Genomic DNA, 26,123 nt, shown 5'->3' with positions numbered 1-26,123 from the left:
TAAGAATGGCAGTTGAGATCATTGATGCTGCTAGTGGAATTACCAATCTTCAGGAGACAACTGTGAAGCTCTTCAATCACTGGAGCTTTGATGAAGTGCAGATTTCTAACATCTCTCTAGAAGACTACATTGCGGTGAATCCAACCAAGCATGCCACCTATGTCCTTCACACAGCTGGGAGGTATTCTGTCAAGCGGTTCCGGAAAGCTCAATGTCCAATAGTGGAGAGGCTTACTAACTCTCTGATGATGGATGGCACCTTTGACATGCACCTAAAGGCCAAGTGTCATTCTCTTAATTCTTCATCCTTTGGTGTTAAAATTTAATTTTTTTTTTTTTTAACAAAAATCTCATTTTCAATTTTTTTTTTTTTTCAAAATTCTAATTTTCAAAACTTCAATTTTTAAATAATTTTCAAAATTCTAATTTCCAAATTTAATTCTCAAAACTTCAATTCTCAAATAGTTTTCAAAAACTTCAATTTTCAAATAATTTTCCAAACTTCAATTTTCAAATAATTTTCTAAACTCCAATTTTTTAATAATTTTTTTAAAAAATTCCAATTTAAAAAAAAAAATTCTATTTTCAAATAATTTTTTTTTCAAAATTCCAATTTTCAAAATTCCAATTTCCAAATTCAATTCTCAAATAGTTTTCAAAAACTTCAATTTTCAAATAATTTTCCAAACTTCAATTTTCAAATAATTTTCGAAACTCCAATTTTTGAATAATTTTTTTTTAATTCCAATTTTCAAATTTAATTTTTAAAACTTCCATTTTTAAATAATTTTCCAAAATTCCAATTTTCAAATTTGATTTTCAAAAATTCCATTTTCAAATGATTTTTCAAAATTCCAATTTTCCAAAATTCCAATTCTCAAATTTAATTGTCAAAACTTCCATTTTCAAATAATTTTCCTAAATTTCAATTTTCAAAACTTCCATTTTCAAATTTAATTTTTAAGAAATCTCATTCTCAAATAATTCTTCAAAATTCCAATTTTCAAAACTTCCATTTTTAAATAATCTTTCAAAATTCCAATTTTCAAATTTAATTCTCAAAACTTCCATTTTCAAATAATTTTTCAATTTAATTTTTAAAAATTCCATTCTCAAATTTTTTTTTATAAATTCCAATTTCCAAATTTAATTTTCAAAACTCCCGTTTTCAAATAATTTTTCAAAATTCCAATTTTCAAAACTCCAAGTTTTAAATTTCAGTTTTTCAAATAATTTTAATTTCACTCCGATTCTCAAATAATTTTAAGTCCTCAATTTTCCTTCCCTCCTTAAGGATTAGGGTAACCAAAAATCTCATTTTTAATAAACTTATTGTTGTTTTCTTCTAGGCAAAGCACTTTTACAAATTTTCTTTGATTTTAAAATAATTTTTCGTTCTTCTTATTTTTTTTTAATAAACATGAACCAACTTCATGGTTCCAAATAATGGAACTCATTGAACCAATCTATGCAAAAGTAATTTGGGCTTTGGTGGGGATCCTACATATAAGTTTTCTCTTTTGATTGTCAACCGTTATGCTTAATGAATATTGTTTGATTTTTGTCTTACTCTTTGATATGTATGTGATAATTTTATACTTGAACTAACCTTGTTTCCATGATAGTGTACTATTACTTACTGCTAAGGTATGATCTCATTCCCATTTTGCTTATTCTTATGCATGAGTCATTTTATTATTTGATCATTTCATTGGTATCCATTGATTTCCTTATTAATTTTCGCACTTGTTTCACCTTATTTAGACCCGTTTTTAGGGACTTAGAGGGGTGTTACAACTCACCACCGTATCTTCCCAATAGGTAACCTAACCTCCGGATCCGATTTTCGTTTTCCACAAACTGTCTTTTCCTAATAAGGAGTTACACTTCGGGTTTTCTTTCTTATTTTGTTTTTTCTTAAAAAAAATAAAACAAAAATAAGTGGCGACTCCAAGTCTCTTTTCTAAAAATCATTTTTTTACCAAATAAATAAAAAAAATGAGTCACACCATCGAATGGGTATGCATCACGCAAAAATGCAGGGTCCACAGTTACATATGCACACATTTAGTACTTAATTTTTAATATAATATTCTCCAATATTTTGATTTGATCTATAATTAATTGGATCAATTTTCCTCTCTTATTTTTTTTTTCAATGATTAAATTTATTTTTGAGTTTCAAATTATTTTTACAAATTATTAAATTCATTAATAAATTTAATAAAAAGTGTCACTTGATTTGAAGTTCATTTTTCTAGTGGAAAAAATTTATGGAAGTATAATTATGTATAGAAAATAAATAATATAGTCATTATAAACCATTTTTTTTCCATAAATTTATGATCTTAATAAGTTTATTAATTGAGTTTTAAATTATTTTTAAAATTTATTAGATTTGTTAATAAATCCAACACATTAAGCCTTATTTAATTTAGAATTTACTTTTTTAGTGAAAAAAATCAGGAAATAATAATTTTATGTAAAAGAGAAACAATATAATTGTTTTCAATCAATTTTTATTCAAAAATTTATGATATTAATGAGTTTACTATTTAAATTTTAAATTATTTTTTAAAATTAGTAGGTTTGTTAACAAATTCAACACATTAAATCTTGTTTAATTTAGAATTAATTTACCTAACCAAAAAAAATTCTATGTATAAGAGAAATAAAATATGTTTTTTTTTTTTCTATTATTTTAAAAAACAAATAAAAAATGACTTTTACTTGTTCTTTAAAAGTTATTCTTTATTTCACTTTATTTAAAAATAAAGAATAATAACCAAATAGGATTATAAAATTTTACAAACTGTTTTCTATTTTGAAAAGCAATTTTTACAAACTATTTTCTATTTTGATTCCTTAGTACATTGTGTTTTTTCGTTGCATCTCTCTTTAACACTCGAATGTATAAAAATTATTTTCTTTCCAACATCTTTTCCCCCGTTAAAGTTACATTTGGTTCTCAAAAAAAAAAATTGAGAAAATATTAATAAAAGAAAATAGAAAGGAAAAATAGAAATAAAGAAGAAGTGAATAAAAAAAATAGATTTAAAATGAATAAATTACTTTCATATACTAATTCATACATTTTTCACATATTTAGATTAAATAATTTAAAAATATCCAAAAAGTTTAACAATTTTAATCATATTTAACCTTCTTTTGCATTTTTCATAATAAAACTAGACATAAAAATCAATTTTTTTTCTTCTTTCTTAGTACTTTCCGAAACAAAGCATAGCCTAAGGTTTTCCAACAACCAAACATAGGAAAAGATATTAGATTGTAATTAGGCTAACAATAAGTCCAAATATTCGTTAGGAATAGAAAGCCGTATCACCAAAATGGATCTCCTATCATCCTCGACAATCACCGACTCGAGGAACTAATCGATACCATAAAAGCAAGTGTAGTTTATAAAACTATCGTAAATTACAAACGCCACTAAATGTAAAAAGAGACCTCATCCGAAGGAATTGGATGACAATGCTGCCATAACAAACATGCCAGGCATTAGTTTTATCTGATATCAGTGATAATCCAAAGGCCTAAACCAACTGATTTTTTAACGGACATGATGAATCTCCAACCCATGTTAAATTCTAAAGTTGGAAGAGGTATGGGAAACACAAAAGAGTTATGCTATACAAACTGGGCGACTTCGCCCGGTCGCCCGGTTTGTTTTTCTCAGAATAAAAACTAACATCACATGCTATTAAGACTGTAAAAGAAGCATACAGGTTAAGCAAATTGAGCAAGGAAATATTTACACTGCCCTCTCAGGGAAGGACCAACAATGAAATACTTAAAAGAGAGCTAAACCATCACAGGAAACTGCACAAAAGTGTGAGACTCTTGAAAGAAAAATATAAAATGGTTCCCAGACAAAATTATATGGTATGCAGCTAAATAATTCATCCTGAAATGGTGATATGATGAAGAAATCTGAAAATGAAAATAAAAGACATTTACCCATTATTATTATGCCCAAACATAAAATGAAAAAAACATCTGTCACTAGTCTTCGATGTATAAGAAGAAGATTGTTTCTATGTTCAACAATGGTTACAGATTTGAACCCCTTTCTCTTACCTGCCAAACAAGGACAAAAGAGAAACCCTTTAGGAACAACACATCAATAATTGTTTGAAGCAGTTGGCAAGCTGTATAGACATCGATTAAATATCATTCAAAGGCAAACATGCAGACACAACACGTTACATGATCGAGATACCACATTAAAGGACAGTTAAGTTAGAGCATGTGATTGCAGATCCCCACATTTCATTCTCTTTTTTATTATTTGAAAGAATTTCACATATGGGATTACTTTGAGTGGAGTCGAGCATTTTGCAAATCAATGATTCAACATGACATGCACACATCCCCACAGAGATAACATCAGAACCATAATACTGAATCATCTATCTCAATAAGTCCAAACATTACAAGAAACACATTAAAACAATGTTGCCCATGAGATGAAATGACAGATGCATTGAGTGAGCAATCATAATACCCTACAATATCTTCGCCAAACTGTTGGCAATCATGTCTTTCCCACTCTAATCCAGGTCTCATTGGCCTTCATCTTTGTCTTCATGGTGCCTATGTATCTATTGGTTCACATTGCACATGGCTGAATCAAGTTAACCAAGTTTGGTTCATTTTCCTCCATGTCACCACCACCTCTCATCACTAATAACTTCAATCTTACTTTTCTTGCAGTTTCTTTCTCCTTACGTCCTCATTTCCCCTACACTCATTTTTTAGTATATTGTGTGTTCAATTGCTTAGAATTCTTTACCATTAAGCCTAGCTAGAATTCTAATCATCATACAAATTTTTTTCCTAGTTTACATATATCAGATAATCACAATTCCCCTGCTTCCTCAATCTTGCTCTAATTCCAAGGGTGTGCCTTCTGCATTCTCTGCTCTCTTATGATAATCAAGCCAAGAAAGCAAAAAATAATTGTTTTTGGACATCTTCTAGCTCTCTCTAATTCAACTAAAAATGATGCCCCATATGGTCTTAATCCAGCTTAACCCAAACCCTTCATATTTTAATTGTAACACTCCCTGGTTCTAGCTTGGAATTAACTTCTATTCAAGATTCTTCTAGAAGGAATAAAGAGTGAACTGAAGAGATACACAGTTGGATGCCCCTTGGGATATGCCAAATAAGCACCTCTACAACCTATGCGAAAAGAAAGGCTGAATATTGATCCTTAATGTATCAACTAATTCTACCCCAACTATTCTCCATGATAATTACTGCTCATATTAATATATCAACTAATTCTACAATCAAAACACAGTCTACAAGCCACATATATGCTATCTCCAAGCTGATAGACAAGATTCAACACCTTTCTTATTCCCTAAATCTTCTGCTAGTGTCCAAGTATGAAAATACTTTCCATAACCAATCTCTTGGCATATTTTATGTATTAATTTCTAATAACACTACCATAAAGTTTGTCCTCAATCAGCTACTATCTATACATGTCTGAGTAACCTCTACTGAGCTACATATAATAAGCACCATACAAGGAAAGAGAGAAGAGGGGAAGAAAACCAACTATAATGTAAGAACAATAGGGGAAAAAGAGACTCATACCAAACAAAAATTGAGAAAACTCCAATTAACGCAAGCAAAAAATATAGAATTTACTCTGCAAACCCTATAGAACCTCAACTGCCAACAACTATACATTTTTTTGATAAGAAACCACGCAAGAATATATTGATAGAAAAAGAAGTACACAAGGAGGATGAGGAATCCTCCCTCCAAAAAAAAAACTAAACAACATGAAAAAATAACAATACACTAGGCCATCCCATTGGAACTGCCAACAACTATACATGTCAAGTTAAAAATGCAATGATCACAAAAATCTAAAAATCTGTAGAGAACATCACCAAGACCAAGTTATAGAGCAATTCTTCATGGCCAGAATTGTTCATGTGAACATGCAATATTATTAATCATGTAATGATTGCAAGATAAAGACCACATTGTCGTGGCATGTTTGGCTTTAAGGAAGCAGTCAGCTTATGAGCACAATTCTTCATGCCAGTTTCCAAGGTGCTATATTAATAATATAATGATTATAACATCTGCACAATAACATCACAAAACTCTTTGAGCAATTCTTTGGGAGGTGGAAACAGTTCCTGGGCTACAAAGTGCATGTTAAGGGTTTGGTAACGAAATCTAAGGGGTTACAAGCCTTTACCGGAAAAAATGAGTCAATATGCTCTTCCAGAGAAGCATGGCTCTTGAGATTTCTAAACTTATGAAAGTGTTGTATGACTTCCTGATGCAAGGCAGCAAAGGTGCAAACACAATATACAGTATTGCATTCAAGATTCAATATTCAACAAATGTCTCTTGGAAGGATGCAACACAAGTCATTGAAGGAAAGAAAGGCAAGTAAAGATGCAACCCATTGTTTAATAAGCATTCAATACTCTCAATAAACCAGAACTGCAATAATGCACTACCACAACCGTATGAGATCTAACATGATAGAATATGTCATATATCACCAGAAAATGATAAGAAAGTGGCGGATCTATGGGTTCAGACAGGGAAGCAAGATCATTGGGACCCTTGTTTCTCAAGACCTTTAAATGATTGGGAAGTGGACAAAGTAGAAGATTTATTTTCAAGGTTGCAAGGAAAGGTGGTTGATAGTGCAAAGGAAGACAAGATGGTGTGGATGAACTTGAACAATAATAAGTTCTCTGTTAAGCATTTATATGCTCTATTGGAACCAGGGTTTTGATTTCCTTTCCAAGGAGTGTAATTTGGAAGTCGTGGGTGCCTTCTGAAGTTAACTTTTTTGCCTAGGAGGCTACTTTGGGAAAGATTCATAGATCACCTTTAGAAAAGAGGGTGGTTCTTGGTCAATAGATGTTTTCTTTGCAAAGAAGAAGAATTCATAAATCACATCCTCTTCCATTGTACAAAGGTCAGGGTCCTTTGGCAGTTGCTGTTTGATTTGTTCGGTATCCATTGGGTGCAAGCTACTGTTATTGAGGAGGCTTTATTAGGGTAGGTGGCCATTTCTTTTTGTTCCCTCATGCTTAAGCTTGACCTAATTCTTCTCCATTCAGGGACTTGGCAGGAAATTAAGAGTAAAGAGTCCTTGGCAATGTGCATCACTTGCTAGGATTGAGGAAAATGCTAGGACTTTCATGGACTGATAGAGCTCCATCCCAGAACTGTGAGACAGAATTCATTTCTGATCTTCTCCTTGAATCTTCTAAAGATCTTGTTGGATTTTGGAGTATGTTTGATATTAAGTGGGTCTACCTAGAGTTTTCCATCCACCAAAGGGTCTCTCATTCTTCTTTGTTATCCTTTTATTTAAATAAGACATTTCTTTATTCCTTTGTTTAAATATCATCATCACACACAAACATATCTTATGCATATTATATCATCACATTAAGACTGAGCTGCACTTGGTGAATACCATATCTCTTACATAACCATGTACCATCCTTCAAGTTTATTTTAGCTGCCAATTTGCAGGAATTCATAAATAACCCATTACCTGTGAGTCGAAAAAAAACTAAAATTAGAATTCAAAGCTAACTCTCCCCCTTGGGCTACTTACATATTCAAAGACACTCCAAGTATGTTAAGAACAAAGATGATGCAAGTTAAATATCCATATGCTGCCCACCATCCAGCTATTAATAATTATTCACCCATTCATTTGAAATAGTAATAAGTGCCCAAAGGAATCAAGAATATAGTCAACCTGGTGCTTTAGTCTGTCTTTGTTTTTAATAGCCATGTCCATCCCAAAGAGGCTTAGCTCACCTTTGCAGAGTCAACTCTTTACAAAATCTTGTCTTGCTATGGAAATGTTGTCTTTATCACCTTTGCTATGCATTTATATAAACTGGCCATAACAACTTCATCTAACTCAATAGTCAGATTTGCATAATTTAAAATTCCTTGCAGTGGCCTCTCAGCTCTTGTCATGGCTTCATAAATGTATCAGTGATTCAGATGGGAGGGTTTCTCCCACAGTCAACCAATCAAAGCGCACATAAGTGGGAACACCAGTTACCTTAAGAATATGTACCTTGGTAGTACAAATCTGGTCTTAGTGGGCTTACCTCGTCATGTTCATCAAATATGGATAGTGCAATAGCTTTTTGTTACATTTCTTCATACTAGACATCTTTCAGATGTCCTTCAGCTTCAAAACCAATCTTTCTTCTCCTGCAAAGATTTCTACTGTCACACTCTACAGCCACCAAAACAAAATAACAGAGCCGCTCTCCAAATTTACTCAGTATTATCCATGAACTTTCCATGCAAACTAGTACTGATTTTCGTAACTGAATGGAAAGCACCCACAAAAACCAAAGATTAAAAACAGTGAGGATCAAAGCTCTTTAGCCACTGGGCAATGAATGAAAATGTGGTTGGCTGACTCCTCATTCCTTTTACACAAACTTGTCAATTTGCCATAAGAAAACCTCACCTCATTAATTGATCATAGTGAGGATTTTTCTCCATCCTATGAGGGAAGCACTACTTCGCCTCAGAGGGGGCTGCTACCACATAAAAGAATAGAAGTTAGAAAGCTTCTACTCTTCCTACTACATATTGCCTGAACAAGGGACTTGACAGTGAATCTCCCCCAGTTCCATCCAGCCTGAACCTAATAGTGTCCTTTCTATCCCTGCAGACCACCATCTCATTGAGCAGACTCTTCTACCTGGGGTAATGAGTTGTGTTAGGTTGGATGTAAGCCACATCAAGGTAAAAGTGGTTAAACTTACTCAACCCAGACAAAACCCACCTAATAATCATGCAAAGATCCTTTTTGATCCTAAAAATAACTAAATAAACAAATAATCATGTAAAGATCCTTCAACAACATAATTTGTTTACTAAACAATCAATGACTTGACCATTCAATAAGTATTTAGTTGGGTTGGGTTTAAGTTGGTGTGCCATATCAGTTAACTTACATAACTACTTCACTCTTAAACACATACAAATCAATTGAACTTGTTTTGTCAACATAATGAGCTTCCCATGTGGACCTCTCACCTCCTTGGAATGCCAATCACTTGCATCCACCTGAACTTGCTTGCCACCACCCTCCTCCATGAACTCTCCTCTCCCTTGGGGTTCTACATAATGACCCCCTTTCCTTAGAAAGATTTTTTTTTTTTTTTTTTAATAAGTAAAGCAAAATGTATTAAGAAAGAGATGGAAAGTTACAAAGTATACAGGGGGTATACAAAGCAACTACCCCCTCTCAAATCAAAAATGCATTTCCTAAAGCTCTTATAATCCCACTCCCTAATTCTGTCCAGCGCCTCGGCTTCATTGGCAAACATGCCCAAAAATTTCTCTAATTCACTTCCACAAATCTTCTTTTAAAGCCTTTATTTTATTTTCCAACTTGAAGGGCATGTTTCAGATAGTTTCTAACTCCTGCTTTTAGCAGTAGAAGAGGTAAAAGCAGAAGCAACTTAATTTTATTGTGTAATTAATTCTGTGTCTGAAGTCTGTTATTTAAGAATGCTTTTATTAGAAATAAGTATTGTTTTGATATTTTAACCTTTTAACTAAATAAGATGTGTTTCCCACATTGCATTTGAGGAAAAGTAGGATTTTCTCTGCTTTTCCAATGAGAAGATAAATCACATTGTGAAGTTTGGACCATGTTTGCATTCAAAAAGCTCTATGGAACAGGGCTGAAAAAGGTTTCCCTTATAGATATAACTTTGCCACTTTTTCACTCTATCACCAAATCCCTTTTCCTTTAACCACATGCTCTCAAATCAAAGAAAGTGCTCTACATCGTCTAGGAAGGAAGCTCTTAAAAACATTAACAAAGTTATGCTCTCAATACAGGAAACAAGAAACCAATCAATCCATGACATCACATGATTATTCTGCCCACCAGACCACGTAAAAGACTACCAGTCAACAGAAAATCCCTCAAAGTTCACTATGCAGTCTGATGATTATCTACAGGAATAATCAATCCCGCAGGAAACAAGAAATCAATCAATCCATGACATTGCATGATTATCCTGCCCACCAGACCACATAAAAGACTACCAGTCAACAGAAAATCCCTCAAAGTTCACTATGCAGTCTGAAAATTTATTCAACTAGAGACTGACACCACTGGTCTCTCTCAGGGGAATACTCTCATATTGAGATTGGCCATAATAGATCAAGGATTCCCTCCCCGCACTTCCACCAAAGAACCTTCCCTTTCACTACTTGTCTGTGGACCACAAAAAAAAAAAAAAACCATATATCAAAAAAACTACTTTGTCTGTAGACCAAAAACACCTCGAATGAACCCAAAATGAAGTCATGTGCTTCAGACTTCTGCAACACCCTTGGATACCCAAAGATAAGGATACCCAGCTTTTTCCTCCCACTTCTAAAATAACTTTGTCCAAAAATCTGTGAGGACCATGTAGTGGATCAGTTCAGGTGGAAATATGCAACATACTACTATTTTTTTTTTTTTCTTTTTTTGTTAGGTATGTTTTTTCCCTTTTCCTTTTTTGTTCCCTCAAGAATGTGAACATCGAACCTTCCACAATCCCACCCCAACCCCTTACCACCATAGCCAAGCTTCAAGGGCAAATATGCAAACATGCTACATTAACCAACCAGTCCTTTGAGAGGGATTTCACAACTGACCACTTTCCTCTGCCATTAAAACCCTGTATGTCCCAGGAAATAATTTTGAGCTCCATGGGAAAACAGTTAATCCCCTCTCCTTCTCCCCCTCTGGTAACCTACTTTTCCTACTATTACTACTCCCCTCATGCTTCATAATGGACATCAGCTTTTTCAATTCCCTACTTTTTTTTAGCTCAATGCTATCCTCTCTCCAGAAATAGGATCCTAAGACTGTCGTATCCTATTATGGTCAATGGCTTTAGACAGCCAATAACATCTACTCCATGCCCCTCAAGAGAGGCCACCAATAATGACTGAAATCTCTTGCCCCGTTGAAAACCTACAAGAGGCACTTCCAGTCCAAACTCCTTAGCTCTGTTTTCAAGAAAGAGGAGAAAGCTAGACACCAAAATAGGGAAAACAGTCTCCACCATAAGAGAAGATCCACCATTCCATAATTTCCACAAACTCAGCTATTGGTAATGGTTCCATACACACCCAACTGGATAAGCATCAACTGTTCAATTAGTTGCACATCCGAGAACTTTGGCAGAATAGTGTTCTGAAACTAAGACACAAAAATGATGTTGGACTTGGAACTCTCCACAGCATTGGCAGCAATGTCGCAAGTGATTCTGAATCTAGGCTGCAGCTATTTTTCTTAGAAATTTTTTTTAATGAAAATAAAATGACTGTCTCCCCATTAATACACACGCCGATTATTCATTTTCATTTAGTTTCCAGGTGTTCATTCTATCTTCGCCCATGTAACTACAAAAGGACAATTTTCTGAGCTTCCCTTCCATGTGTTTTATGGGATATAACATATCTGACAAAGCTTGTGCATACCTCAATCCATCCATTGGGCAGATCTATTTGTCATGACATGTTTTAATAGAAAGGAAAAAAATTAATGTTTGCAGATTTCTCTTCTCAAAAATAGTACTTACCAGGAAACATCCTATCACACCTTTGCTAAATCCTGTGATAATAATGATGATGATCAAAGACAAGAAGACCCATACCTCCATTCCATAATTTCCACTGACCTTTACCCAAAATCAAAGAATCCAATCCCTGCAAAATTATCCTCCAGATACAAACTGAGCTATTGCTACTGACTCCATACAATCCCAACAGGATAAGCATCCACCGTTCAACTAGTAGCTCATCCAAAACCTTGAGGGGGATGGTGTTCAGAAAATAAGCCAAAAATGTTGTTGGACTCATAAAACTTCAGTGTTGGCAATAAGGTTACAAGTGAATTTAAATCTAGGTTGCCACTACTTTCCTTAGAAAACATCTTGAAAATCAAAATATCTTCAAGTTGTCTCATCGCTGATAAACACCCAGATTACTCATTTTTATTCAGTTTCCAGTTCTTTCTATCTTTGCCCATGTAACCACAAAAAGACGATTTTTTTCTTAACTTCCCTTCCACGTGTTTTATGGATATTAACATATCAGAAACGGTTCGTGCATACCTCCATCCATCCATTTGGGCAGATATATTTGTCATGACATGTTTTACTAGAAGGGGGAAAAACATATGTTCCCAGATATCTCTTCTCAAAATAGTATTTGACAGGAAACATCCTATCACACCTTTGCCAAATCCCATGATGATAATGATGATAACCAGAGACATGAAGTCCCATCCACAACAGCCTGCTATAATCCAGTGAAGTTGCCATAGCAGATTCCATTACCGGCCAGCATTCAGAGGATTCACTTGATCCAGTGGTAATCATTTGACCTTGAACAACATGTAGCAAAGCAGCCAGTACATGCTCTAATACAGGCCAGTTGTTTGTGTGAGTGGGTGTTTTTGTGTATATGTCAGAGCATGCACATAACTCTGGGGAGGCATTCATGCGTCAATCAACTGATGGTTTGAGTAGGAAGCTGTTTAACCCACTTCCCCCTGCACCCTCAACCAAAATATAAAATATAAAAATAAAAAGCAAAACATAAAAATAAAAAACAAAAACAAAAACTCAAGGAAGCGACCAACCCCGCAGCTCCTATTTAATCTAACAATGATTTTGGTATGCAATTGTTTCATTTTAATATAGAAAATAATACGACTGTCAAGAAAAAGAATTTCTAAAAACAACTAAAAAAACAATTGTCTTTTAGGAAGGCCTACATTCATATGCAGAAGTATATGTTTACTTATTAATCAGTCCTCATGCTGAATTTGTCCTCATTTTTTTATTTTCCATAATGATGTATCTATAACGTTTTCACATTCATGCTCATGTCTATTCAATAGGCTAAAGGCAGCAATTACATTTTTCAGGAATTCATTGATGTGAGTTGCACATGTTGCACATTCACAATGAAAGAACATTTCAATCTTACTCTTGGACATTAAAAGCAGCTGATATGCCAGCAATTATCTTGAAAAAGTACCACCATTAGCTCAAATCTCTCAAGAAAAAGGAGGTAAAAAAAAAAAATAGGGAAAAACTCCACTAGCCAGAAATGCAGGTACTATACCATTTGAACTCATGTGGTACATCCACTTTCATAGTCCACTGGCAACATAGCAATATTCATGTATCTAAAATGCATTCAATCAGACCATGCTTATTCTGATAATCTAGTCTGCTTATTCCGATAATCTAGTCTGACAGCATGTGCATGCTCTAATCATCCATCATATGCCACTTAAAAAGAAATTTTACAATATCTTTAAGGAATTAAAGATATTGGTCTTCACCTTTGCAAGGAAAATTTATTTGATCTCCACAATTTCTCCACTCCAATGGGTAAGTTGGTAAGGTGCTCCACGATGTCCAACTGGGTATTGTAATTTTTCAGATACACTCATTTCACAGACAATTAAAGAGCAACTGAAGTTGTAATATAGCTCCATGTTGCAGCAACAATCACATGGACCTTTTAATCCCCAAATAGTATATACTCATCTTCATATGATATCTATATCTTGTGAGAGCTTTAGCACCCACACATGCCATTTGAACCAATATTCCATGCTCACATGGTGCTACCAAGTTTGGTGGATGGGTCCCCCATTACTTATTTTGTTAGACATGAATATCTGTGAACAAACATCATGATCGAACCTCTATTGAGAGACAATTGTGCCAACCCCCTCTCCCCCTACTGAAGTGGGATAAAAAGGATCCTTAGCATCCTAAATACTTTTTAGAACAAAAAATTTCACCTGAAAAACAGTCAAGTTTATGTGCAAACTTGGGAACTCTTCAAACAATCCACAATAACAGAAGCTTTAGCCCCAGCCATACATGATATTTTTTCTGTGCATAAATTTATTTCCTTTTCTCATATATAAGTCATATACATTCATGTAAAGCAGTGATTAGGCTATAGAAGGAGATAAAAGCTCAGCTCTTTCACAGCTGAGAGATACAGTGTGTGATAAAATCATGTACAGCTGTCCACTTTGATTGTGTTCACCTAACTGAGAAGCTAAGTCTTTTACAATAGAGGTCAGGATAGCACCGGCTATATATACACCTAATAGCATATGGCCTTAACTACACCTTATTGCATATGGTCTTAACCTCACAAACCATTCTTTTTTCCGTATGGCATGTAACCAGATTCATTAATAGCTAAGGAAAAATGTATAAGATATAGAATAAAAGAAGATTCAAGAGTCAACCATAAGGATCCCATATACCCTATCAAGGGAAAAAAAATGTTTAGGATCCCATATATAAATAAAAGAACCTTAAGAAGAAACAAGAATTCCAGGATTTATGTAATTCCACATTGTCGATCCCTCTTAATTTACTCAACTGCAAGATCTACCAAATTAACAATCATACGGTCCACAAGATAAACATTCAACTACAACAACTCAAAAAGCTTCTCATTTCTTGCTTTCCATATTACCCAAACACTAGCAACTAGGAATATTTTTCCATGTAAATCAAATGAAAAAGAATCTTCATCAGGTGATATTCTACCGTAGAAAATTCGTCAAACAAACAACCATTAACTATAGAATGATATCACACAAAGATTGTGTAATGTATATTGAGTTTTACTTTCACTCCCAACCCATCACATAAAGTATGACTCCTAGAAACAGGGATAAATGTGCAGATACTTTATCATATGAATAAATCAACAAACAACACAAACATATACACAAAGTGTTTGCAATGCCACTGCAAAATAAACATCAATGCAATGTGCTTCCAATGCTGATGCTACACAAACATCAATGTAATGTGGCTGCAGTGCCACTGCAACACCATCATCAAGGTGCCATGGATTTAATGTTGTTGCCCATCATTGAAACTAGAAATAATGTATGATTTCCAAAAACTAATAACAGGAGAAACGTTAAATGTATGATTGCCAAACTAACAACAGGGATAACGTGCACAAACAACAACAAACATACTTGTAATAACAAAATATTTAAAAGAAAATAAAACAAAAACGAGAAGGCAGTTCTTTAGTTCCAAATACAGTACCCATATTCCTCAAGTCTGATCTCCTTGCCTGTTTTCTGATCCAGACCCCTGATTTGCCCTGTTCCCCGATTCCCCATCATTGTTGCTGTTGCTAGTCTCAGCAGGGGATCCAAATGTCCGAAACGGCCATGGAAATGAGATCCTATACATCCTTTCTCCAGTCCTAGGGGTCTGAGGATTCGGATTCTCTCCAGAAACTGCTGCCCCACCAGCAGCACCAGAAGCTGAGTTCGAAGCAGCCCCAGCAGCAGCCACCGCAGCAGCATTTCCGCCAGTTTGATTGACTTGGCCACCCCGAGTGCGGTGCTCGTAGTCGGGATCATCGGTGGGCAACTCGTACCGACAGACCGGACACGAATTATGCAGTTCCAACCAAGGTAGAATGCAATCGTTATGGTAAATGTGCTTACAAGGCATCTGCTTGGCCTCCTCATCGAGCTCAAAGCTGTCCTTGCACACCGCACACTGCGACGAATCCGTTCCCAACAATTCCACCGTAATCCGAATGGTCGGAAGCCCCTCAATCGCTGATTTCGATGCCGGCGGCGTACCGTACCGGTTCGGATCGTTCTCCGCCAGCTGCTGGATCAGCTGCTCCAGCCCCGGTCCAATGAAGTAGTCCCCGAGGTTTGGCGAAAGCCGGAACGTACCCTCCGGCGAGTTACCGTCAATCACAAATTGAACGTTCGTGCCACCTGCCCTTAGGGTTTGCAGATAATTCTGTAGGAAAGCAAAGGGGTGGAACGCATCGGGGTCTTCCCCGAACAGACCGGGGAAATCGACGGAGTTCTGGAGATCGATGCTCCCTCCGGCAGCGGTTGAGAAGACAAGCGGAGGGAAGGCAGTGGCTGTGGCGCCGGCTGCGGATAGAGAGGGCAAATCGGAGAAACCTAAGAAGGGATTGGGGATTGGGACGGGGATAGGGTTAGGATTAGGGTTTTCAACCTCCTCGAGAAAGCCATCGTTGCAATGAGGGCAGAGAGGATCGGAGGTGGGAGAAGGGGTGATGGAGACCGTAAGGTTGCACTGGTAGCAGAAGTAGGACTGAGGAGCGGCGGAGCCACCACCAGGGCCGCCGCCGCCGCTGCCGCCGGAGAAGCCACTAAGCGACATCGTTTTGGAGGAAGATTTTATTGCCAGACAATGGAGAGAGGCAGGAGGAAGACTATGAAGCGTTTCTCGTGTTTGAGAAATGAGAGAGAGATGATCCGTGCCTGCTGACGTGGCGCCATATTAGAAGGCCAGAGTAACTGACCCCACCATCATGTATTTACTCTCTGTTTGGAAACACCTACTACCTAGGCCTACTGTACCAACCAACATCGTCTTGCCCTCTACGCTTGTCCAAACAAACCCCAAAGCTGTTTCTCTTTGCTCTTTTTGAAAATTAAAAATAATGTAAAATACTAAAATGGCAAGGGTTTGTTTGCAACATCTTGAGAATAGTTGTCAAAAAACTGTCTTTATAAACAGTTTTTAAAATAATTTTTAATTATTTTCAAGAGTAAAATTTTATTTTAAAACTTAAATATAAAAAATAGTTTCCTCAATTTATTTCTTCATAATGTTAGTGTATATGAAGTTAGTGCCGTTATATGTACAATACAAAAAATTAAATTAAAACAAAATAGTAAAAAAACTTTCGCTTTCCCAAAAAATTTTGAATTTTGAAGAGGGATTTTAAAATGAACTAAATTTCAATTCTAATTTCAAAAATAAAAGATAGAAAATTATATTGTTTACAAATAAAAATATTCATAAACTTAAGTTAGTATAAAATTTATTAAAATAATTTATTTGTAGTAGGAAATAGATATTTTTTAGAATTAAAAAAATTAGTTTTTTAATACAATCAACCACATACCAAATTTTTTTTTTATATCAAATTTAAACTATTTCAGACAGCAAAACATGTTTAGTAAAACTTAACATTTATTATTTAATAACTTAAGTTGACTTTAAGTTAAATTATATTTAAGTTATTAATTCAAAACTTATTATTTAATTCTTATTGTTTGATAAAATTAATTTAAAATTTATTTTACATCATCAAATTGTTATATTTATTCTTATAAATTATAATTAGAGATAAAAAAAAAAGTCAAATAATAGTAAAGGTTATGGAGTAACAAAGGAGATCAAGAAGGTAATTAGGATAAATGGAAGTAAAACGATAAAATAAAGATGTAAATTTAAGAATAAGTTAATTGTTTTTTACTTTAAGTCATATCATTAAACTATTTTGTTAAATATATTTAATTTACTTAATGACTTAAATTAAGATATTAAATAACTTTAAGTTATTAAGTTGGTTTAGCAAATACCCACTTAAAAGGAGAAATAATTTGGACTTTCAAAATCAATTATAGATATCGACGGCATAGGAAAAATATTTACAAAATTAACAATAATCGGTTTTTTATATGCTTATTTTGGAAATAATTTTGACATATTTATTCATATTTATAGCATTATTCATGTGAAAAACCACGACAATATTGAAAGTATTTGCATTTTTTAAATTGAGTGGCCCTAAGCTTTTACCCAAATGTGAAAGAAAAAGTCTAAACGTTTGTTTGAGAATTTTATTTTATTTTTATAAAATAATTTTTACGAACAATTTTTAAAAATAATTTTTAAGAAAAAAATGCAATTTCAAAATTCAAATATAAAAATTACGAGTCTATTTGATCATGTGATTTAAAAACAGTTTTTTTGTTTTAAAAACTGTTGTTAAAGACAGGAAACTATTTTTAAAATTTTTTTAACATTGTTTGGCCATTATTCTCTAAAAAAAAATTAAAAACAAAGTGAAATAGATATCAATTTTTAAAGAATAAGAGTTGTTTTTATCATTTTTTTAAAAACAAAAAGAAAATATGGCCCAATGGAACTGTATTTTTTTATACTTGTTTTTAAAAACTACTTTTAAGTTAAAAAATAAATAATAATTTTAAAAAACTTGGCCAAATGGGCTCTAATTTTATTGATCTATTCTTCCTAACTTCCTAACAGTATTAGGAAGAATAGATCAAAAAGTATTCTTCTTGGTACCATGCTCTAATACCAAAGAGGGTGGTACTCAAAAAAAATTTCAACTATCTAGAAGTTTACTAAAAAATTTTAGGGTTAAATATCACAAGCAACTGTCCAAAGAAACTCTAATCTAGCATGGACAGACTAGAATTAGAGGTTTCTCCTTGGTTATTTTTGTTCATATGTAGTTGGATCTTAGAGATTTCTAGATTACAAAAGCAATTTTTTGAGCATTTTCTTCATTAGTATCTATTAAGCAAGCCTTAATACTTCTAATAGTATTAGTTGTACAAGATATATTGTTTTCAACAAAGACGATAAAATTCCTAAAGGATTCTAGCGAACAAATATTTATTCTTTTTACTTGGTCAGGAGATAATATCATAGATTGATACAAACAATTTCTTGAAATAGTAATATGAGAACAAAGTAAATAAGAATCAATAATTGAAAAAAGGAGTATTTGTTACTTGCATGTGATAATAGTGTAAGATCTAGGATAAAATAGATGTTTAATACTAAGCGTCTACAAGGATAAAAATATCGGTAATTACGAATATATCAGTACTTCGATTTTACGGATATATCGAAAATATATCGGCGAATATTTTGGGAAAAAAATTTGGTAGGTTTAAAATTGTTAAAAACTCATGAAAATGCAAGAAAAACCTCATAATAATATAATTAAAAGTATAATGGACATTTTAAAGTTATTTTATTGAAGAATTTGATATACATATTATATAATTTGCTATATTAGATGTAATTATATCATGTCGATCTATAAGAAATGTTAGTTTTGTAATTGTTCTCATTATGAAATCACATAAAATACTTCATTTCATTAAATATCAATAATTTGTACACATTACATCGCAATGTCCCTTTAGTACCAAAATGAGGATCGATGTGGTTCAATGGGATTGATAGATAAAGGAACCCTGTCTTACTGTTGGAGACAATATTGGTACCAACTCAATGAGCCTCGATAATATTGGTTAAAAATTCTAACATGCCATGCATATATCTCTTGAGTCCTGCCCACTACCTCTACATGGATAGGATATTCAAAGTTCACCCATGTGTTAATGTCAAATCATCCTTCCATCTGATATGGAACTTGGTATGGTATTTGTTTGGAAGGGGAACAATGCGACATACCATACTCTTCATCGGTTGAACTTAAAGGTTGACCATAACTCATCACATGAGGAGGGTAGATGTTAGCCTCATTCGAGGAGTCACTAAATTGAGTCCCTATACTCATAGATTCAAAACTCCCTGAAAGTAACTCTTAGCTATATGGTTCCATTGTTCGTTCTCTTCCTCTATAGGGCTTCCCAATAGCTTCTATGCCTGGACCAACTTTTCTAGAGCCATGGTTTTCATCCTATTTGCAGTGTGTGAAATCATTTTCACAAGTAAATTGGTTGATTGGATATTGACTATGTTGACATTCATAAATATCTTCTCCCGCATTATCACCTCCATCATCAATTCCACCTCTTGAACCATTGTAACCAGAAGCAGAAGTACCTGCAGCACTAGGTCTACTACTATGGCCAACACTTGTGGAGTCAATCTCTTGGTGGGAATTCAATGCCGTCTGAACTGAATCATCAGTATCTTTGCTAAAACTTTCAAAGTGAACTTCTTTAGGCAACACACGTTTAACATTAACTCCAAATTCTCGAGCATGAGCGGCAATTTGTGAATCAGGATTTCCAACTTCGTCATCCAAGTGTATAGGCCTAACCCATTAGAATAATTGATTATCTCCCTCTTCACCTACCTCAGCTAAAATGTCAAGAAGATCAAGGTAATCTTTTTTAGCAACTCGATCATTTTCCGTCTCCATATCGCGTAACTTTAGCCTCATATTATAGTAACAAAAAACTAATTGCTCCTATTGAGGGTAAGCCAAACGATTTCGTTGCTTTGTGTGGATAAGAGCAAACGTGCTCCAATTTCTCTCACATGAAAAAGATGACACGGTTTGTGAGAGAACTTTGATAGCTGACTTTCTCAATGTAGGTGTTTGATTCCTGTACATAAATCACCATTCAACTGCAACCAATTTGATAATCATATTAATACTTATGTCGTGAATTTACAATAATGATAATCAATTTTTTCCTATAAAGACTCATTGAGCACCATGGTTGACCTTGCTGCAATCGTTGCTCGATCACCGAATCCTCTTTTTGCATCTCGAAAAAGCACAAGTTATGTATTCAACATTTAATTTGTTAATATCATATTTGTTAGTAAACGTTCAAATAAATTGATGAATGAAATTATTGTTTTATTGACAAAAATAATAGTTTTTTATTTACCTAATTTCCAAATTGACCAAGTGATTTAGTTGGGTCTAATTTTGCAAAAACATCATGGACTGCTTGAAGTAGTTTCGGATCACTACCAACTTCACGCCTATATTGAAATCTTGGATTCAAGAAGTATGCTACAATAAAATTAAGTAGAGTTAGTATTTTATTAAAGAAAATTAAATATAGAGTAAAAACTTATAAAAATATATAATACTTAAGTACCTACTGTATGAAGTGGATTTTTAGTGTTTTCTCCCAACAATCTTTTATTATTTTGAAGAGCCAATCTCCAGCTCCTTGACAAATAAGGTTCTCTTTCATCACGTGTATAAGCTTGTACACAAATGGCATTTTGGGAACAACTTCAGAATCCATAAGTCGAAGCACCACATATAATGGCTCATATAATGAAACTATATTTGTCACTCTGTCCCAATATGTATGGTCAAACAATAATTGCTCCAAATCTCATCCAATTTTTGTTCGACTAAGCCTGTGTTGTGCCCATTCATTACTTATAAACAATTTTTTTCAAATCAACCATTTTTTTAATAAGATTGTCAAGAGCAATATAATTGGTAGCAAACCTTGTAGCTCCTGGTCGAACAGTGTCTCCACCATAATACTTTTTCATTTGTGCAAGTAACCAACCATGATTGTAAATGAAGTTAGTTATCTTGCGAGCAGTGTTTATCACATCTATAACACTGAGTCTTTTACCAATGTCTTCAAAGATTAAGTAGATGCAGTGCGCTGCACACGAAGTCCAATATAAGTTATAATTCTTCATCAATTGTTTCCCTGCTTTCATGAATGCCGACCCATTATCTGTGACAATTTGGACCGCATTTTCTTGACCGACTTCTTTGATAATAGTCTTCAATAGCTCGCATATATACTTGTGGTCTTTGATATGGTTCGATGCATCAATTGACTTAAGGAACACCGTGGTCCCTTTTGAATAAACCATGAAATTAATAATACTTAATTTCGTGGGCCCTGTCCATCCATCTGACATTATTGTGCACTCATATGTGTTCCATTTTTCTCTTTATTGGTTCACATAAACTTCCATTTCTTTGTACTCCATTTCCAAGTACTTGTTTTTTATTTCATATGGAGATAGAGGTTCGATTCCTATTCCTGCACTTCATATATAAAAATATATGTAAAACATGTCATAAAAGACTATACTTACTAAAAGTGTGAAATAAAATAACAATTCAAAAATTAGTAATTATCTACTTGTTGTGCACCAATAATCATATTCTTGAAGTGATGAGACTTTGCTTTTGCGGGTGCGACGCTCTCATAAATGAAGAATTTGTTGATTAAACGTCCCATTGTTTCTTTAATTGCACCACCATTCAATATATCTTTGATATTTTTTTGTCTTGCTACAAAAGACTTATAAAGCGAAAGGGTAACAAGGGGTGATTGGTTCGAATGTCGCATACTTTGTGATTTTCATATCGTCGTCGGTGTACCAGTAGACCATGAATACTCCCTCGTTTTGCGTTTGCCTCCTATAATATTCTCATGTTGTTAATATTCCCATTCTAATGCTTTCGAGGCACGAACTATAGATCGATATGCATCCCGCTCATCTGGGTGCATATTTGTCGGATACATATACACATCTTCATCCTCAGCATCTTCATCATCATCATCATCTTCGTCTATCAAATGTGTATCACGAGTCCCCATTGTGCCACGTAATTGAGCATGAATCTCTTGAATATCATCAACTTTCTTTGCTTTTGCTTTATTTTTGTCATGCACCAGTAATTGTATCTCTTCTTTCACTTCAGGAGGCATTCTCGGACACTTTTTGGTGTTGTTATGCGGGTCGTTATGCGTTAAATGGAACTTGAATCGTGTGATGCCTCCACTTTTCATCAACAACCCACAAAAATTTCAAATTGTTCCATTTCTGTTCCCCTTAACTAGTAAACAATACTTCCAAGCCAGATCTCATCCTGGCATGGCATAACCACCTTCACTAGCCATGCTAAATCTATTGCAAAAGAAATACACTTGAATGTGATTTCAATGTAAACAAAAATTAAGTCAACATTTAAATTTAACATATTGCAATGGAATGTGAAAAGAAAATTAAATAATCATGTAAAATGAGCATATTCCAAATATACTAATTTATGCTAATAACTAAATTAATTAAATAATTTAGCTAAGTTAGTTTACTAAATCTAAATCTATGAGAAATCTACAAAATAATCATAAAAAATTAACATACTTGATATTCCAAATATACTAGTGTGGACCCCGCATTTCGGCTCATGCGTTTCCCCACTTGATGGCGAGCTCGATTTTTGTTTGAAAAATTGATTTTATTGATTAGGAAAAATGACTTGGAGTCGCCACTTATTTTTGTTTTATTTTTAAAAGGGTAAACAAAATAAGAAAGAAAAACCCTAAGTGTGACTCCTTATTTGGAAAAGGTGGTCTAAGAAAAACCGGATCGGGTTCGGGGGTCAGGTTACTTATCGGGAAGGTATGATAAGGACCGTAGCACCCTTCTAAGTCCCTAAAGTCGGGTCTCTACTAATAAAATGAAGCAATCATGACAATTGATGAGGGAATCAATGAATACTCAGAGTGATCATGCATATGTGGGAATCGGACATGCATAGACAGCGATTGGAGGGAAAATGGGTACATACCTGGGCAGTGATCCATAAAGCGCTATCAAGAAGCGAGGTTAGCGCACAATTAAGGAACAATTTTGAGCATGTCATAGAGCAAAATAAAATCGATCATGCATGGCAATTAAATCAAACAATCAATCAATCAATCATAAGGAAATCACATATGTTGGGCCCCCACCAAAGCCCGATTTATATTGCATGAATTAATCTCACGAATCCCATTATTTCGGAATTGTGAAGATTCATCATTCTTGCTTGTGTAAAAATGAAAAGAAATAGAACATTATTTAAAAATCGGAGTGGAATTAAAACTATTTGAGTGAAAACTGGATTCTTGGAACTTGTTTGCAAATCGAGGGTCTTAGGAATTAAATTTAAGATTAGAGCTTCGGTAATTAAAAGGAAATTTGCCAGAGAAAATAAGAAATGAACTTTAGGGAATTAAACTACAAGGATATGGATTTTGAGAGTTGAATTTGTAATAACAATAATAATAGTAAAATTTTAAAAGTTGAATTAAAGATAATAATTATAATAATAATAATCATAATAATAAGATTTTGAAAGTTGAATTAATAACAATAATAATAGCAAGATTTTGAAAGTTGGATTAATAATAATAATAATAATAATAACAATAATAAGATTTGGAAAATTGGTTTAATAATAATAATGACAATGACAATAATAATAATAATAATAATAATAATAATAATAATAATAATAATAATAATAATAATAGTTAATAGTAATAATAATAATAATAATAATAATAATAATAATAGATAATAACAATAATAGTAGATAATATTAAGGGTTGGAAATGGACTTTGGGGGTTTTGAATGGGTATGGGCCAACTTAAGGTGAGTGAACAAATCAATTGAAGTGGGCATGGGCTTGGAGTGGGCATGGGCCAACTTAAAATGAGAGAACAAATCAACTTGAAGTGAGCATGGGCTTGGAATGGGCATGGGCCAACTTAAAATGAGAGAACAAAACAAGGGGCCTTTTATCAACACAAACGGGCTCGGGCTCCAACTTAAGCCCACATCACCAACTGAAAACAAACAAATGGGAAAACAAACAAATGGGCATGGGCCAACCTAAGATGGGAAAAACAAAACAAGGGGCCTTTTATCAACACAAACGGGCTTGGGCTCCAACTTAAGCCCACATCACCAACTGAAAACAAACAAATGGGCATGGGCCAACTTAAGATGGGAAAACAAAGCAAAGGGCCTTTCATCAACACAAACGGGCTTGGGCTCCAACTTAAGCCCATAAGTCAAAACCCTGGGAGCCCACCAACAAGACCCACTTCCCAGAATATTAGCCATGAAGATCAAAGAAGAGGTTTCACCCTTTTTTTTAAAAAAACTCTAGGTTGAGGCTAAACCTATCCGTATCCTTCCAAGAAGGCCATGTATGCGTTCAAACGGTCATGCATATGGGTCGTATGTTCAAGAGAGAGGGTAAGAAAGAGATTCATGGGGAGAGGAACCGTGGGATGAGTGGGAGAAGCGGAGTGAGGAATGGGTATGCATGGGGAATATGTGGTGTAGAGAGAGAAAACGGGGTGGATGAAAGAAATGGGTAAGCATGGGTGTTGATATGGCTATGGTGATGTAATTCATGGGTCATGAAGGTAAAGATTATGGGATGGGTGCAATGGGTTGTAGAGAGAGAAAAGGTGGTGATGGGTATGTGATGGTTTAGAGAGAGAGCATGGGTATAGGAGGGGTGGACTGGTTCGCATGGTTCTCCATGCGCATGAGTGGGTGATTTGGAGAGCCTTTGGGCAGCCATGCGCGGTGCAAGAGGTGGGCTATGGGTTGATGGAATGAGCAAGATGGCTTAGGCCATTGACAGTGAACGTGGAAAGAAGGAAATAGGTTTGATGGTGGGATTAGAAAATGGGTATGAAGGATGCATGAAGATGCGGACGTGCAGTGGATGGATTGAGTGGGAAGCGTTTTATCAAATATGATGAACTCATTTCATTAATTTATCCATGAGTTTAACCAATCAATGGGTTAACATGGAAAAATACTTACCAGAATATAATATAAAATTAACTCAAGCTCTTCAAATATGAAACCAATAATCACCAAATGAAGCAACCCAGCAAACGGAGCAGAAATCATAGAGAATGAAACATGAGAGATATGAAAGAAAATAAACTATACAGGAAAAAACGTAATAGCCAAACCTGAAAGTCTGCTCCCCTGCCTTCACTCTCTCTCCCTTTCTTTTCTTTTCCTCCTCCTCCTTTCTTTCTCCTCTCGCAAGCCAATATCCACTCCCCTGTTCCCCCGCTCAGCATGTCTGGAGCCCCAACCACCACCATGGTGATGGTCAGTTCCCCCAGCCACGCGTCTCCAGTAGCTCGCCCTTAGAAGTCGTCCCCACCCAGCCACTCCTCAAAGGTGGCAGGAAAAAAGCTGATAGTCAAATGGGGGTCTACAACTAGTTCATGTTAATTAAACTAATTAAATAATTTAGCTAAGTTAATTTTTTGAATCTAAATGTAATTCTATGAAAAATTTACTAATATAAAAATTAATCATAATTCAATATGAAAATAAATCGCAATAATCATAAAAAGTGAACATATTTGATATTCCAAATATACTAGTTCATATTAATTAAACTAATTAAATAATTTATCTAAGTTAATTTTTTGAATCTAAATCTAATTCTATGAAAAATTTACTAAATATAAAAATGAATTATAATTGAATATGAAAATAAATCACAATAATCATAAAAATAAACATATTTGATATTCCAAATACACTAGTTCATGTTAATTAAATTAATTAAATAATTTATCTAAGTTAACTAGTTGAATCTAATTCTAACTAGAATGAATGTGAAAATAAATCACAAATATTAATCTAAAATAAACATA

General features: G+C 34.1%; 1 protein-coding gene across 4 annotated transcripts; it reads right to left on the bottom strand.

Moving 5' to 3' along the window:
* Window positions 1-3,838: 3,838 nt before the first annotated feature.
* LOC117904609 (E3 ubiquitin-protein ligase RING1) lies at window positions 3,839-16,355 on the bottom strand. Of its 4 annotated transcripts, XR_004649606.1 has the most exons (5): window positions 15,177-16,355; window positions 8,519-8,755; window positions 8,148-8,253; window positions 7,493-7,573; window positions 3,839-4,098 (listed from the first exon to the last, which is right to left on the bottom strand). XR_004649606.1 is itself a non-coding variant. In XM_034817299.1 (2 exons), the coding sequence occupies exon 1, from the start codon at window positions 16,287-16,289 to the stop codon at window positions 15,186-15,188; it is 1,104 nt and encodes a 367-aa protein (XP_034673190.1). In that variant the 5' UTR covers window positions 16,290-16,354; the 3' UTR covers window positions 3,839-4,098; window positions 15,177-15,185. The 4 variants fall into 4 exon arrangements, 1 of the variants encoding a protein (XP_034673190.1); XR_004649605.1 differs by lacking the exon at window positions 7,493-7,573; XR_004649607.1 differs by lacking the exons at window positions 7,493-7,573; window positions 8,519-8,755.
* Window positions 16,356-26,123: the final 9,768 nt, after the last annotated feature.

Source organism: Vitis riparia, chromosome 17, assembly GCF_004353265.1.
Source record: "Vitis riparia cultivar Riparia Gloire de Montpellier isolate 1030 chromosome 17, EGFV_Vit.rip_1.0, whole genome shotgun sequence".
NCBI classification, from domain to species: domain Eukaryota; kingdom Viridiplantae; phylum Streptophyta; class Magnoliopsida; order Vitales; family Vitaceae; genus Vitis; species Vitis riparia.
This window is presented reverse-complemented; position numbering and strand designations above follow the sequence as displayed.